General features: G+C 49.1%; 1 protein-coding gene across 1 annotated transcript in view; it reads left to right on the forward strand.

Annotated features, from left to right (window-relative positions):
* SLIT3 (slit guidance ligand 3) overlaps positions 1-16103 on the forward strand; it is a 572835-nt gene that overhangs the window by 366323 nt on the left and 190409 nt on the right. Inside the window, exon 5 of the mRNA XM_031689760.2 lies at positions 14449-14520. Within this exon, the coding sequence (XP_031545620.2) occupies positions 14449-14520 (72 nt within the window). The remainder of the gene's footprint in view (positions 1-14448; positions 14521-16103) is intronic.

The raw sequence follows: 16103 nt of genomic DNA on the forward strand, positions 1-16103 counted from the left end.
CACTCTCCTTGATTCAGAGCCAGCTACTCCTCTAAGTGGCAATGCTCAGAGGGAAGGTGATGTATACCCAGCTTGAGTGCCTGTCAGGCCCTCTTATGATCAATAGGAGAATATTTATATTAATAAAGCACCAAGTTAATTAAATAAAACGGTCCTCTGGGTAAACTTAAGATACTACAGGATGGGCAGGGATCGATACATTCTGCCATTTGAACATTAAGTATGTGCCTTGAAATTTTATGGAGCTTTTAAAAACTCGCTTTGTAATGTAAAAAGTTTGAAACCTCCGCAAGTTTTCTCTGCCAAAACCCGGTGTCTGGTTTCCGGAGCCAAGGGGGACTGGAAGGATGGATCAGCAAGAGAGAGGGGCTTGGGGGAAGCCCCGGCAGGCCCTCCCCTGGTCTGGGGGACTCCCCTCCTCGGAGGAAGAGGGTTTGTCCCCGAGGACAAGGCTGGGCTGGGGGACGCAGGCGCGAACCCAGGGCAGGGTCCGGACAGGGAGGACGGCACCGCATTGTCCCAGAGCAGCCTCCCAGATCGCATGTGAGGGGGGTCTCGGACCCCCTCCCGTTCTCGGTCTCCCGGTTGTAGGAAAGCCCAAACGCCAGGGTCCTCTGGAGAGGGGCCTCTGCCTTCCAGCCTCACGGGCCCCTGCTGGCGTCTGCCTGGTCCTTTCCCTCTTGCCTTCCTCCTCTCTCGTCCTCTCAGCCCCTCTCTTTCTGTGCGTCTCTTCTTTTGTGTGTGTGCGAGGCTGTCTCCGTCTGTTTCCCTCTGTCCCATCCCTGTGCGGCTTCTTTCTCTGTGTGTCTGCCTCTCAAGGTCCCTGCTGTGCGGTGAATGTCTCTATGCATGCGTGTTGCTCTCAGGCTTTCTTTTTTCTTTTGTTTTTCCCTAGTTTTATTCTGTCTCACTGTGTCGGTCTCTTTCTCCCTCTCTCCCTCTTGGTTTTCGTCTCATCACCTGCCTGTCTTTCTCTGTCCCCATCTCTCTCTTTCTCTCGTCTCTTTATCTATCTATCCAGCCATCTCTGTCCCTCTCTGCTTGGGTTCTCCCGCCCAGCACCCGCTGACTTTGAAGGCAAGCTCTCATTCACAGAGACAGACCCCGCGAGAGCCTCCACACCAGCACCGCCGAGGCCGTGCCCCTGGTTCCACCCCCTCTTTCCTCGAGCAGCCGTCTCCTCTTTGGGACGGGAAAGCGGTGACCTCGAGCAGCCAGGTCCATCTGCAGAGGTGACCTTCACTTCCTAAGAGGTGACGTGATACTCACTGTCCCACCTTGTCCTCTCCCATGGACTGTGTCTTCTTGTTTCTTAGCTTTGACCTACAATGCCTAACTCCCTGGGTATGTAACCTATTAATGGTGACCCTTCATTGGAATGAAAGCCCCAGGACAGTTTCAACAGGGCGGTGAGGACTCTTTTCTCAGGAAAGTAACCACAGCCAGGAATTTGCTTTAGCAGCGAAGCTAACTGGCCTTCCCACCTTGACTTTCTCAGCCTTTCCTCCGAGGGCTGTGTCCTGCGTGGCTGTGGACCCCTCAGAAGCTCACGCAATTCCCCAGCTTCCTTTGGAAGATGGAGGGGGACTGGGACTTGTCCTGAGTCTGTGCAGAGGCAGCTGGATCCACAGTCTGCTCTCCGCCCAGAGCCATGTCTGTGCTGAGGACACTTCCCGGTCTGGACCCTGCCTGGGCTGGGATCTTAGCCTCTCCTCCCTGCCGTCAAACTGGCTGCCTTGTGGCTCTCCTTCTCTCTCTTCCCCCTGATGCAAGTCTCCGGCCGGCTTCTCTACACGGCAGCAGCTCACAGTCAGCCATGTCCAGCCAGCTTCCTAAGGGGTTATAGAGCACTGTGCGGCTTTAACCCGTGTCCCTGTCCTTGCCGCCCCACCCTCTCCATCCTTGGGAGAGCCGGGGAAATCCTTAAGAGGTTGAGTCTCCCTGTAGGACCAGGGGGAGCTTTGAGGCACAGCAGGCTGAGGGGAGCCCAATTTTTGCTTTCTTTGGTATTGAACTTGACCTGGAGTTGCCGCTTTACAGTTTAAGAGCTCCTGTGCAGTATTCTCTGGGACAAGGAGGCAGGGATTGTCTTATCTTTCCACTCAGAGTGTTTGATTGCAGACTTGAACAGATGCAAGCAGTACTCATAACAACTAGTGTTTATTAAGTGCTTATGCTGAGTCAAGTAGCGTGCCAAGAGCTCTGAATTCATTGGCCGTTTTTATAGTAATTCCCTGATGCAAGTATTTTCACTGGTCCCATTCTACAGATGAGGGGACTGAGGCTCAGATAGGGTAATCTACTCATACAAAGTCACACAGCTAGCAAGGGGCCAGGTTGGAGTTCACACTGAGATCTTCCAGGCTCCTGAGCCAGGCTGTCCATACTATGTCTCCCTGCCTCCTGGGACCTTGACCATATGCAGGACTTCTGGGCTCAGGTAAGAAAGGAAAGGAGTTGCACTGCCAGGAAGAGTGTGCTCAGGCTGCAGCTAATGACCAGTCTCAGGGACGAGGGAGGTGTTTCCCCTCGATCCCCTCTCTCTCTCTCCCACCTCCTACCACACAGGTCCTCCTGTCCTCTTTGCCTGGGACAGGGGGGTTTATTGTATCTGGCACATGGCTAGTGGCAGCAGGCTCAGGTTTGTCTCTACATTTCTTCGTCTTTGCAGTTCGCTGGCTTCTCCCAGTGCTTACATCCCTCGTCTCGTGCCTTTCAAGCCAAATGGCCAGAAGCGGGTCTGGGATTAAATATTAGTGTTAACTTCAAACTTGGTGTAAATCTATTCAACTGCGTCCATTTTTACATAAATAAGGGAGAGAATAGCGTCTGTTCTCCTGTAGTCAATACCAGGACACCCACAGGTGTGAGTTATTAGCAGTAACTGTAATTGCTTTGAGTGGAACAATGAACAGTGCGGAGGTCATGAGAAATGTCCTTCTGTGTATTATTCCCATAGCTTAATGACTTAAGCTGTGGTATCCTTCATCCAGCGCTGGGCTTGCAGAAGGTGGCTTTGCAACTCAGAGGGCTGAGCTCTGGCGGAATTGCTTTCCTGCTTCAGTAGAAGATAATTTTGAGCCTTTCTGAAACCACGTTGATTTTTATCAGCACATGGCCCCCAGGATACCATCTCACCTTCACCATGGGGATTTCACTTGTTTATTAGGGTTCTGGAAAGTTACAAGAGACAACAGGCATCTACAAGCCACATTTTCTTGGGCTGCAGCCCTGAATTCCAAATTCCAGCCTCGGAGCAGCTGCAGCCCAAGGCAAAGCCTGCCCCGACCCCTGCCGGCTCCCGTGTCTTCAGGAAAGCAGAACGGATCACGGAGGAGTAATTCCGGTGCTACATCCTCTTAAATGTAGAAGGGAGGAGTTGTTCAGTCCCCAGAACATTAGTCTTAGGATCAGGCACACACAGGGCATCTAGAGTGTCTGACGAATCCTTTCCTTATGATCAAGTTGAACATTTAAGGTTACAAGGTGTGGAAATTAGGAAACGGCTTTAATTGCGCCCAGACACCAGTCCCGTAGCACTGGGACTGCCTCTCTCCTTCCCACCTCTGCTTCCACCTCTCCCACCTGCCACTTGACTTCTGCTAGTCCTCAGGCTCCAGGAGGGTTTCCAGATCTTTTAGACAGTTTGGCGGTGAGGAGACTGACCCCAGACCAGATGGTCACAAAGACAATCAGAACTTTCTCACTGCCAATCATCCCCTTCTAACATCTCCTGTATCTCGATGCTGAAAGCATCTGCTTCTGTACCTAGAGTTTCATGATTTTCTATTATCCTAGTCTCAGCGATTCAGAAACGGGGAGTTGAAACATTGTCAGGAGCACAGCCCCTTTCTGGGTCGAATTTGTCTTCCAAATCTGTTGTACCCTCTCAGGCCAGGTTTAAACTCTATTGCAAGAAACCTAATTATTCATCTGCTTAGCCTACCTTCCCAGTGTAACTGCTCATTCCCACACTTGAGCTCAGTGCACCACACCTTGCTCGGTCGGAGGTTTTGTTTGTGTCTCCTCAGAACGCAAGCCTGTCCTAGCAGCGTTAGGTCACACGCGTGATGCTCCACCAGGCAGCAGAGGTGGCAGGGCAGAGCGGTGGGACCAGGGCTCTTTCTAATCCAAAGGGACAAATTGGACTTGAGGGGGAAAAAAATCCCCAGAGCTTGAAATTTATTTTCGATCATCCATGAATCAGGCAATGGCATGAAATCATTGTAACTTATTTTTTTTTAATCCATTCAACAAATATTTTTTAAGCTATGCGTCAGACCTCGTGCTCGGTTAAAGTCCCTGGGCCACAGGAAGCTAGTGAGGGGGCCAGGGAGAAAGAGCCTGTTACCTGGCCGGCTCCACGTAGGTTAGCAGCAGCAAGCAAGCTCTCCAGACCCAAGCTCACTTTACCTGTACGCAGGCACCTCATTTCCCTTTAGCTCTTTGATAAAGTCAAATTAAAGAGTGCCCTGGGACAGAGTTAAAAGGACCACGTTGCAGGATGACTTACCATCTTGCTGGAGCTTTCTTTTCAAGGAAAGGGTCAGAGGATGTGGAAGAGAGATTGAGCCAGTCCCAGACTCACTCCCTCCTTTCTGAAGGCCAACAGGAGTGGCCACATGGTAACCAAAAATACACACCTGGAAGCCCCAAGGAAAGCATGTTTAGAAAGCACACCATCCACCCTCTTAATTTTTGCTAATTGTTGCCCAAGCAGATTTCCACCTATGGGATCTGATGCCTGAGAACCTAGGCTACCAGGACACCGTCTGGGAGGCAAATGAGGGTGCTCAGCTCAGCAGTGAGTCAGGAAGCAGGCCAAATGCACACACTTCATTTCAGGACAATTCCGTAAACGCTCCCTGCCACGCCCGCCGCCTCCCCCTCGCTCCCAGGGTTTCCATCTCCTAATTGCAAAGGCGCCTTGGCCTGGGAATGTCTTTGTGAAGAAGAGTGGACTCCATGTGGGCCACCTCTCTCAAGAAGACACGGGGAGCAAGGACGCTTCTCCAGTTAATCAGCAAATGCCTGGCTCCAGCTTTCGGCCAAAAGATCAATTTACATAAAGCTACTTCTCAAGATGAATGTGCCTCCCCCTCAGCTCCTCCTGCATCCCCCTTGCCCAGCCCGCATGAGACATGCTACTGGGTTTCAGGCTGACAGTGTCAGCTGCGACAACCAAATCAGGGGTGAAAACCTCAGAGGGCTGCCGAGAGAGAGGGACCGAGGGGCAGGAGGGGGTGGGAATGGTATGTCAGTGGGAGGGAGGGTGGATTGCACAGAAATGGGTTCCCTTTCCCAAATTCTATTGGGCAGACACACAGCTTCAAACAAAGTGGGGGGAAAGAAAGGAAACCTTTTGAGCCAGGTGGACCTCTCCCCTGCCCACAGCCAAAACTGACAAATTAAACCAAAACATCTTACTGGGTTAAAAAAAAAAATTGGCAGGGGATTCTCTCAGGTACATAATTAGATCCTTACAACCAGGTGTCTTCTGGCACCAGATTTCTGCACGTGATGGAAGGACCTCGGAGTCGCAGTTGTGCCCTCTGAAGGGGCACGCTGGTGATGGAGGCACAGACTCAAGTCAGATGCCAGTAGCTGGAATCCTGGTGATGCTTCCCGGACCATTTAGTGACACAGGGAAGTCTGGAGCAGAACAGAAGGCATCATCGGGCTGATAATGAGAGCTCCCCAATCCCGTCAAATGTAACTGATTCGTTGCTACATTGTGATAATCCCAGGGATTAGTGAACTGTTAAGAAGCTCAGCCTCTGTACCAACTGGCTAGAGATGATCCGTCAATTATAATGCTGTTTCGTGAACACAAAGAGCCTTATTTGGGGTTGCGTGTGATAATTAAATGAAGAAAGCTGCTTATTTGGACTGGAAGCATTCGTTATACCGTGTCAGACCTAGAAGGGTGGTAGTTTGGAAAGAAATCACATTAAATCCTAAGGCTGCAAGGAGGTTCTCTTCCCCCCAGGAGGGATGGCTGAATGACTGGAATATCTTAATCCACAGCTTGCCTGCCTGAATCCAGGGGTTTCTATCTTGACTGGCCCTCTCTGCATTTTCTATTGGTAACCCAGACCCACCCTCCACCCCCCACCCCCGCCAAGCAGTCCTCCACTGGGCTGCTTTAGATTGGCTCCACTGTCTACAACTCTTTCCCTCCTGTGGCCACGAGTGAACACGTGGCTGCAGCATCCAGGTCCTAGCCTTGCCCTGTAACTGGGCTGTCCAGTACTGTAGGCATTTGCCACGTGTGGCCACTGAGCACTCTCAATCTGTCTGGCTCCAACTGAGATGTACATAAAATACACACCAGATTCTGAAGACTTGGTGTGAAAAAAAAGAATGTAAAGTAGCTCATTAATATATTTTTACATCGATTACATGTCGAAGTGATCATATCTGGGAACTATCACATTAAATGCAATACTTCATTAACACTCATCTCAACTGTTTCCTTTTATTGTTTTTAATGCAGCTAAGAGAACAACTTTAATTGCATTGGCGGCTCCTATGGGACAGCACTGTTCTAGAGCTAGCAGGTCTTCCCTGGAGGGGTGTTGGCCTCTGCACGCCTCAGCTCTTGAGATGCTCCGTCGGCCAGCACAGAGGGTTGCTTGGCTTTGACCTGGGGGAGTTAGTTTGGATTGGCCCTGCACTCTCCCCAGCTCACCCCCTCAGTATTACTATTGTCCACTTTCAGCCTGCCTTACCCATTTGCTTTAACCTGTGAAGCCCTGATACATTTGAGTTTGTGGTCTCCGGAACATCCGCCCAGAAAGAGGCAGAAAGGGTGCCCACGCTAGGAGCTACTCAGAGAGCCAGCCAGTAGCCCCATCTCCACCTGCAGCCTCTGGTCGCATCTCGTAGCCCTCAGGCCTCAGCCTGGGTGCTCAGCCCTGCTGTGCTTGAACAGCAGGCCTTCATCCCAGCTCCCGGCCCTTGGTCTGCCCGTCAGCCTGGCGGCGCCGTCCTGCTCGTTACCTGCCCCCCCGGGATTTCCCACCTAGATTGCAGCCCTCCTAGCGAACTACAGGGAATCACCTGGCTGTGAAGCCCCACCAGGAATGTCCTCATCTCAGGAAGGCAGAGTCTTCCCCGTGGGTTTGGGAGGATCAGGGGCAGAGTGCTTAGTTTTCTTCCACCATATCTCTGGGATCCCAGGAAAGGATGTAATCACCCAGGGACTCTCAGCTCTTCCTAGATCAGCCTCCAGACGGGGTCCCTGGGTGACCTTCTAAAATATAGACTAAATGTTGTCACTGCCTGCCTCAGTCGCCTCCTGGGAGGAGGCCCTGTCTACCCATCTATCTGTCTGTCTGTCTGTCTACCAGTCTATCTACCAGTCTGTCTGTCTATCTACCTACCTACTTACCTATCTGCCTGCCTACCTACCTACCTACCTACCAGTCTATCTATTTATCTATCTACCAGTCTGTCTGTCTATCCACCAATCTGTCTTCTATCTACCTTCCTACCAGTCTACCTATTTATCTATCTACCAGTCTGTCTGTCTGTCTATCTACCTATCTGTCTTGTAGGCATTTTGCCTAATACCAGCAGACTCACACCTGAGACACAGGAGGCCTTTGCATCTTGGACCCAAGACTTCCCCTGAAATGAGACCAGCTACTTAAGGAAGTAGGATGCTGTATATGTTAATTAAGAAAATGAATGCAGTGATTTGCACTTATGTACTCTGTTGGAATATAGAAAGCACTTGCCTGTCCATTATCCATGAAGTTTATCCTAATTTTGCAGAAATAGAAATTGAGGCTCAGAGAGTTAAACGAATGCTCTTGAAGACACACAGCCCACTAAGTAGCACAGCTGGGACATGAACTCGGCCCCTAATCACACACACTAATCGTTCTACCCATGTTCTCAAACTTATTTCAAGTGTCCAGAGCTCATCCCCAGGGTTTCTGATTCAGTAGGTCTGGGATGGGTCCCAGGAATCTACATGAAAATTTTTTTAATTATGGAAAATGTCACCCATGTATGAAAGTCAAGCACAGATTATCAGTGAACCCCCTTCATATACCCATCACTCAGCTCCAATAAGTTTCAGCTCATGGCCAGTCTTGTTTCGTGTCTACCTCTACCCAGTTCTCTGTCTTCTATTTTATTTTGAAGCAAAACCCAGACATCATCATTTCATTCTTAATTATTTCAATAGGTATCTCTCAAAGAAAAAGACCTAAGTAAAAGGAAAAATGGTAACATAGCAAACATTTTAAAACATCAGAAGCATAACATTATATACCATGATCGTATCTAAATTACTTTAGAAATCAGGGATCTATATTTTTTCAAGGCACCATCAGTAAGAACATTCTGATCAGGTAGACGGTGAACCCCGCTGTGAGAACGGCAGCTGTGCCTTGCCAGCTCTTAATGACATCTTCGAACTGTCCTGATTTTTATCAAACTGTCCACTTTGAAAGACAAAACCAAAGTGCTTGATGAAACAGATCTGCACCCGTGCAAGTCCCAGCGATTCAGACTGGCAGCTTTCCCCTCCCCCTCCCCCCAAAAGCTGAAAAGACTTTGTATCGCGAGTAAAACAAACCTGTGAATTATTTTCCTTGGTGGTTAGGAACAATCTTGTGGTGTGAATTTAGACACAGGCTTCCTTCTTGTTGAAAAGGAAAGAAAAGTGAAACTGTAGCTGTTACTTTTTGAGGTGTCTGGGTGTTACGTTCACATGTAGGTACCGGTGTCTTCTTTGTCTGCTTATTTGTATCTGGGGGCGATGAGATGCATGTTCCAGGACAGAAGCTTGATCCTGTTTACTTCTGTATCTCAATAGAGTAGCACGTAGTAGGTGCTCAATTCATTTTGTTGTTGCTGAGTAAAATCAGAATCTGAGCTGACATTTAAGCCACCAGGATTAAACATTTGAGTGCGCTGACGAGCTTGTCAGAGACGGCAGAGAGGAAGGAGCTCTTACTGAAGTCTTTCATTCAGTAACTTTTTAACATCAAGGGAGCAGGCGATGTCAGCTCCTACTGCAGTGAAATATTAGAAACTTGACTGGAGCAGTGGGAAATCACTGTTGCTTTTGGTTTTTGTTTTTGCCCCTCCATTAATACTTTGAGTCTCTGGCATTTCTTTCAGGCAATGATCCTGGTACTCCACTGTAATCTCCCTCAGACAAAGGATGCCACTGACCAGACACCCAGCGGGTGGGACCAGGGCTTCTGAGCTGGGACACATGTTTGGGGCTCATTTGGTTTTGACGGTGACCCAAGTGCAAACATACAATCTTGCTTATTAAGATAAATTGCCTGCACCAGAGATTTACCTTTTTAAGATAAATCCTCCCGGAAGCCCACATTATAAAATCCCCAGGGAATAACTTTTCCTGCATATCTGTCCCTCCTGCTATATAGAATAAGGTAAGCAAAACGATCTTTCTCTCTGAGTCCTAGAGTAGAGTGATGAGTCAGTCCCAGCTACGTGTGTTAGGAGCTGGGGGTAGAAGAGCTAGGCTCAGCTTTGCAGAGGATGCTAGAACTGAGAGCACAAGAAACGTTAGACTCAGAGATTAGCCTTCATTTTTTAAATCCCTAAATGAGTTTTGATTGATACCTACTGCACCAATGGGCTGTTTCTTCCTGCTAGGCAGCGAGTGACTAGGAAAATAATTTTAATGCATACTCAGGTCAAAGAGAATCAGAATGGCAATCCACTGCCCTGATCCCAAATCCAATAAAGGTTCTAAATATAAATGCTTTTAGATTATCCTCTCTTTTCATTTGGCTAATCAAGAATTGATGGATGGTTTAAAATGTTACTAAAAAGGCACCTGATTGGTCTCCGTGCAAGGGGCTTGGGGAGGTAGGTAGACAAAGAAGGTACCTGACTGGGTCGTCCCAGTTTCCTTTGCTCACTTAGCTTCCTCCATGGCCTCTTGATCCTGGACATGTTACCTTTCGGGAGTGATTTTTCTGAGTCTTCGGAGAGCTTTCTGATTTAGGAGAACTGCCCTTGAACCCTCTTATGAGTGCTTTGGGTTGGATCCTCTGGGTCCCTTTACAGACATTGGCTCCCATCTCCTGCCTCTTTGGGCCTTGCTGTTAAAAAGTCACGGCTGGGAACCTCTTCAGCAATCTGTCTGTGAGCTGCTGGAGCCACTTCATCCAGCCTTACGGAGAGCAGGCAGAGGCGGGGAATTTGCATTTCCCCTGGGTGGTCTAACCAAGGACTGTCTGGTGCTGGGCCACAGAGACCCAGATCCCTTGGTTAGAGGCAGGAACTCCCAGGGTACCGGGCTAAGGCCAGCCCTTTTCCTAATTGTCCTTCATTTCTTCTCCATCCTGCTTCCTCCATCCCTTACCTGTCTCTCCCAGGAGCACTCTGTGAATCCATCACTTGGCTAAGCAACTGCTTCTGAGAGAGTCCAACCTAAGGCAGACCTTTCCTCCCAAGTCAGGCGCTCTTGTTTTATCCAAAAGAATCTAGACTTCCATACAGATACTCTTGTCCAGATGACAGATGTGTGAAACTTTGATCTCCCTCGGATTTTACAGAAAGAATATTAGCAACGTGTAGGTATTCTATTCCTTGCAGAGCTGTCAGTGTATGTTCTGAAAATGGCGATAAGGGGTTTTCAACAGTGTAAATCTAGGGCTAAATGGGGGGAAAGTCTAAGAAATAAATGCAGCCTTTCATCGAATGCCTCCACGGTTCCAGGTGCTGTCCACAGTGCACACATACCAACTCATTTCATCCTCACTGTTGACCTGTGAGGTCACCAAAATTAACAGTCCCACTGTAAAGATGGGGACACTGAGGCATAGAGCATTTCAGTAGTTTGCATGATCATACAGCTTGTCACTGGCTCTGCCTACTTTAGACACAAGAATTCTCCAAGGTCAGGGTGCTTCCAAGCCCTGTTTTGTACCTTTGGGAAGATTCGAGATTGACCTCTGGGAGCAAATCCCCCATAAACTGCCATGCAACACAGACGGGACTTGCTGGTAGCATGAGGGTGACCGAGACTAGCATACTGTTCCCACCAGGGCAAAGAGGAGAGCATTTTCTTGCTTCTTGCCTTTGGTCTTGCTGGTAAGCATGGGAGACAGGGGTGGGGTGAAGGTGGGGACTGTCATTCACTGTCGCTCTGAGAACAAAGCACGCCTGACATTGCAGGGAGAGCCCCAGGAAGCACGTCAAAAGCTCCACTGGAACTAGACAACCTTTCAATCCATTTATCAAAGTGTCTGCAGTTCCCACTTCAAGGTAGATGAAGCAATAATAAATTTGCAAAGAAAGTTAATCTGTGTCCAAAGCATTTTAGTAAATTAAAAAGGTGGGGGGGGGTGGGCAGGTGTTGGCTGGAAGGGGGATATATTGGTTCTTGCCAACTCCTATTTGACTTACTGTCTCCTTAATAAGTCCTCTTTGGTCTTGTGTTTTTGGATGGAATAATCAGTCCGTTAATCATTTTCCGGAAGCAGGAAAATGCACTTTAGCTAATGCAGTTCTCCTTTCTTTCAGAGTCCTAATTATTTAAAAAGACATCCCGATCTGTAGCCCCACTTCCCACCCAGCCATCTTCCTTTGTTTCCCCCAGAAAATCCCGGCACACCCCTCTCTTTCATTCTAACTCCAACCTCATACCTTTTATCTAAGGATTGAAGGAAAAAGAAAAAAAAAGCAAGTTCCCTTTCCCTGGTCACTTTAAAGCATTTTCCCCGAGGAAGAGGGAGGCACTAAACCCCTACCAACAAGCAATTGGCCGGAACTAGGCTCTTGGGCACTACGGATAGATTTTGTTATTTTTATTTAAGTGTCAGCCGAAAATGGTGGCTCTTGTCTCTCTCAAGGATAGTCCTTAACAATCGCTCCATGCTCTGGCATCACGCTGAGATAAACACACTATTAGGAACCCTCACAAAGGCCCAGGAGATAATTGTGAAGGGACAGTTACCGAAAATGAAGCACCCAGCCCTGAACCCTCCTCCACGCCCCATCAGTAACACCATTAAAGCTGTCAGTTTGTCAGCCCACTGGAGGTATTTATGAAATCAATATACAATCCTGCAGATGGATGGGAGCGGTATTGTTAGCCGGAGAAGAAGGACTCAATGGAAAATAAAATTAATAAAATTTACAAGCAGATTGTCATGGAGAACAGATAAATTCCCTGCAATCTACTGCCTTGCTCAGTTGCAGTAGGGGGAAATCCATGCGGGGAGGTGGGAAGAGCTATGCTTTAAACGGGGCTCCTTAAGACGGGGGCAAGACTGGGTCTATTTACAGCAAAAAGAAAAATAGTGAACAGAAACCCAAGTGGCTGTCCCATCCAAGCGCAGGATTTTGTCTGTGTGACTGCTTTCTTGGGAGATTTTCCACCGGATTTTTCTGCTTACACATGGCTCGCCTCTCTTCCTCCCACTGTACTGCAAACCAGAGCTCCCATACAGTTGCTGTTCCTTCAGTAGACTGGGGTGCCTTCACCTCAGAGGATTAATGCATTACTGGACTATGTACCCCTTCTTCTGGCTTTCCAGCGGGCTTAAGGGTGATCATTCTAAACCTCTCTCCTGTTTCCTCCACCTGCCCCTGATTCTGATCATCAGCCATTTGCCAAAAGTGTGGCCTGAGCTGTTTCCCAGAGCGGCCACAGCTAGCAGCCAGGCCTGGGAGACCGCGGCAGGGGCTTGCTGTCACTTGCAGAGAAGACTGGGCCCATTGTGGCTCCCGGAGCCCTGGGTACGGCCCAGATGCCATGGAAATTGCATTAGTCAGATGACAGGACCTGGGCCCCTTTCTCCTGGAGGCTGATGGAGAGCAGAGGAGTGGCCTCAGTGACACTGCCTGACCTCTACTGTCATCGTGGGCTTTGTTCAGCGCCCTGACTCGAGGCTGGAGCCCTGCTCATTGAATCAGGCCCAGCCGGGGGAGCCTGCAACGGGGCTCACCGTGCATCTGAATTTACTTACATCTGCTGCAGGCAGAGGAAAGTGGATTTGCCATGGGGAGCGCTCTGTTCTTCAGCCCCAGAAGCCGCTAGCATCCATCTCCGAACCCTGCTGCAACTCTGAGCCTAACAGTGGCCCTGGACAGTCCCCGCGCATCTCCTTTTGGCCAGCTGCTCAGCGTGTGGCCCCTCAACTCAACAGACAAGAGCAGGAGGTGTTGACCCAGTGCATTCTCCTCATGGGACTTGATACCAAGGAAGTAGCCAAACAAGTGTCCCCAGAACGCGCGGGCAGGAAAGTTCACCCCAGTGTTTCCGTAAATGGCAAACAAATACCCAGCAACGTGGGATCGTATAGCCGTTTATAGAACTGGATGATATACAGCCATTAAGAATGTCAGCGTAGATGTACAGTCAATGATATGAACAGATGGTCTCAATATAGTAAGCAAAAAAAAAGGTTATGACAGACTCTGTACTGTGAGATCATATTGGTGAAATTTATATACATTACTCCTAATTGGTAACCGTGGTTATGTCTGGGTAGGTAATTTTTTTACCTTAATATGTGAAGGTTTTTGTGTTTTTTCCAAAATAGTAGGAATGCATATTTATAGATATAGATGTGATTGATATACATGCACATACTTGATTAATAATCTCTAAGACCCCAAGCAAGTGTGAGGTATGAATGAAACAAGTGTGTGTGTTTGGTCCAGCAAAAAATGAAACCGGAAAACAAAATGGGAAAAAAAAGAGCATGGGTCTTAGGAAAGGAAATTGAGGCTTTGGGGATTCATAAAGAGGACCTTGGTGCAGGACTTGGGTTTGAGCCAGCTTTGGGACGTGACACTTTGTCCCTTCCCTTCTTTGCTCAAAGCAACGTGTTAGCAGGGCTAAATCCGAGATGAAGTGCAGTGGGACCCCCATTTTGGATGGGTTTGTGGAAATGCAAGTTGAATTCATCACGCCTATCACTGAGATGATCCAGGAGACCCCCAGAGGTCTCTCTGGAGCACGAAGAAAAGCAGAGATGGTCATCCCCTGTCAGAAAATCAGGATGGCCAGGCTCCGTTCCAATCGCAGATGGCAAAAATCCCTGAGAGATGGGAGACGGAGTGGTGTTGGCCCTGCAGTGGGGGAGGGACGCTGTGGGGGAGGGGAGAGGAATGGGTCAACTCTGGGAGGTGGCAAAACAGAGACTTGGGTGCAGAATGTGTGCGACAAATAACCCAGCAGCTTGGCTCGTGGCCTGGAGGTGCGAGACCACCCACAGAGCCCGCCTGGAGGCGAACCGCTCCGCCTGGTAACCATTTCAGCAAAGGCCGGCACCAGAGGAGCAAAGTGAAGGCTTGCAGCAGCCTGTGGCCTGTGACTGAACAGCCCCCCAGGCACCCCTGACGGCAGAGGCAGCCTCTGAGGGGTTTTGTTATCGTAATGAGATGCAGATAAAGCCAGGCCGGGTCGTTAACGCCTGTGCGTCTTCTCTTCTTGTTTAGAGATCTGAGCGAGAACCAGATCGTGGGCATCCCCAGGAAGGCGTTCCGAGGCATCGCCGACGTGAAGAACCTGTAAGTGATGTTTTCCTTCCTTCGATGCAGATGTGATTCTCTGGCCAGAGCAGGGGCGGGGGGACTGGACAGGAAGGCGGTGTCTCCGTGCTGTGTGCTGCCTGCATCCAGGAGCCTCTGAGATGGGTTGAGGGATGTGCTTCCATGGTTTCCAGGGAACACACGTCGATCGCCAGCTCCACAGAGTCCTGCCTTTCTCTGGTTTTTCATCCTCAAGAGTGAGCATGGAGTCCCAGACCTGAGTCACAGCCTGGCCCCACAGGGGCCTGTGGCCTGGAGCTCGACTCAGCTTCTCCCAAGGTCATTACCGTCTGTAAAATGGGGGTGATAGCCTGGTGGGGTAATGATGCAAATGAGAACGTGTTTTAAACACTTAGTGCCTCATGTATGTAAGTGTTCACTACGTGGGAGCCTTGATGATGCTGAAGATCGTGATGGTGAGGGTGTAGCTCACTGTTCATAATGGGATCTTGTGAGAGAGCCCTGGGACTTGTGTCTGTCCCAGGATCATGGGGAGAAATGGCCAGATCTGCACTAGGTGCTTGGGGTGGTTTTTCACAATTTTTATTTTGAAATAATTATTGATTCACAGGAAGCTTAAAAAAATAGCAGACTGGTCTGTGTACCCTTTTACCCAGCTTTTTCCCAGTGGTAACATCTTATATAACCATAGTATAACAGCAAAGCCAGGAAGCAGACCTGGGTGCAGTCCACAGACCTCATTCTTCCGACGTCCCGGGTTCACGCTCACTCATTTGTATCTGTGTGCACACGTGCACACGTGCACTTCTGTGTAATTTTGTCACGTGCAGATTCCGTTGCCCATTGCTGCAGAACTGTTCCATCATCACTTTTTTGAACTTGTCAGATAAGGAATTTTGTCGTTCCCCACCTGGCCCCGTCTGTTTGCTTCTTATCATGACTCCTGGGCCCTTCCCTTCAAGAGGAGTATGTCTTCTGAATTTTCTACCCACGCCACTGTGCCTGTGGGCTAGAAACATGTGTTTGGACAGGGATACAGAGGAGGCATTTCTGACCTCCTCTCCAGGCTCACATTTAACTTGAAAAAGTCCTTAGCTCTTACTTTTCCCTATAAGGACTGCAGGGATCTGCGTGTGCTGGGAAGCTGATGATGGCTTCCGGATACAGGCTCTCTGCCTCCCCTTTGCTGAGAACTGAGTGGAAGGAAAGCTTTAGGTGTTTAACATGCAAAGCACACAAGAGGCAGAGTCAGCTGGGGTGAAGGGGGCAGGGGACAGAGAGGACTTTGCAAGGGGATCCCAGACAGTAGGCTGCCCACTGCTTCATCTGGGAACGTTTGCCCAGGAGCTGGAGAGGGCCAGGAGGAACAGACAAATTTGTGAAAAATGTGACTCTAGATCATGCACATAAAACAAAACTGAGAAGTCATGTTGATTAGCATCCCAGAAAGGCAAGATGAGGGAGGAGCTTTACAGATCCTCTAAAGCCCCACGGATCAGCCGTGAGAAAACTGAGGACCAGAGAAGGGCAGCAACTAACTCAGAGTCAACCAGCTTCTTGATGGCTGAGCCCTAAATTTACATTTTACATGCATAAGTGGT

This window comes from Vicugna pacos, chromosome 22 (assembly GCF_048564905.1).
Source record: "Vicugna pacos chromosome 22, VicPac4, whole genome shotgun sequence".
Lineage (NCBI taxonomy): Eukaryota > Metazoa > Chordata > Mammalia > Artiodactyla > Camelidae > Vicugna > Vicugna pacos.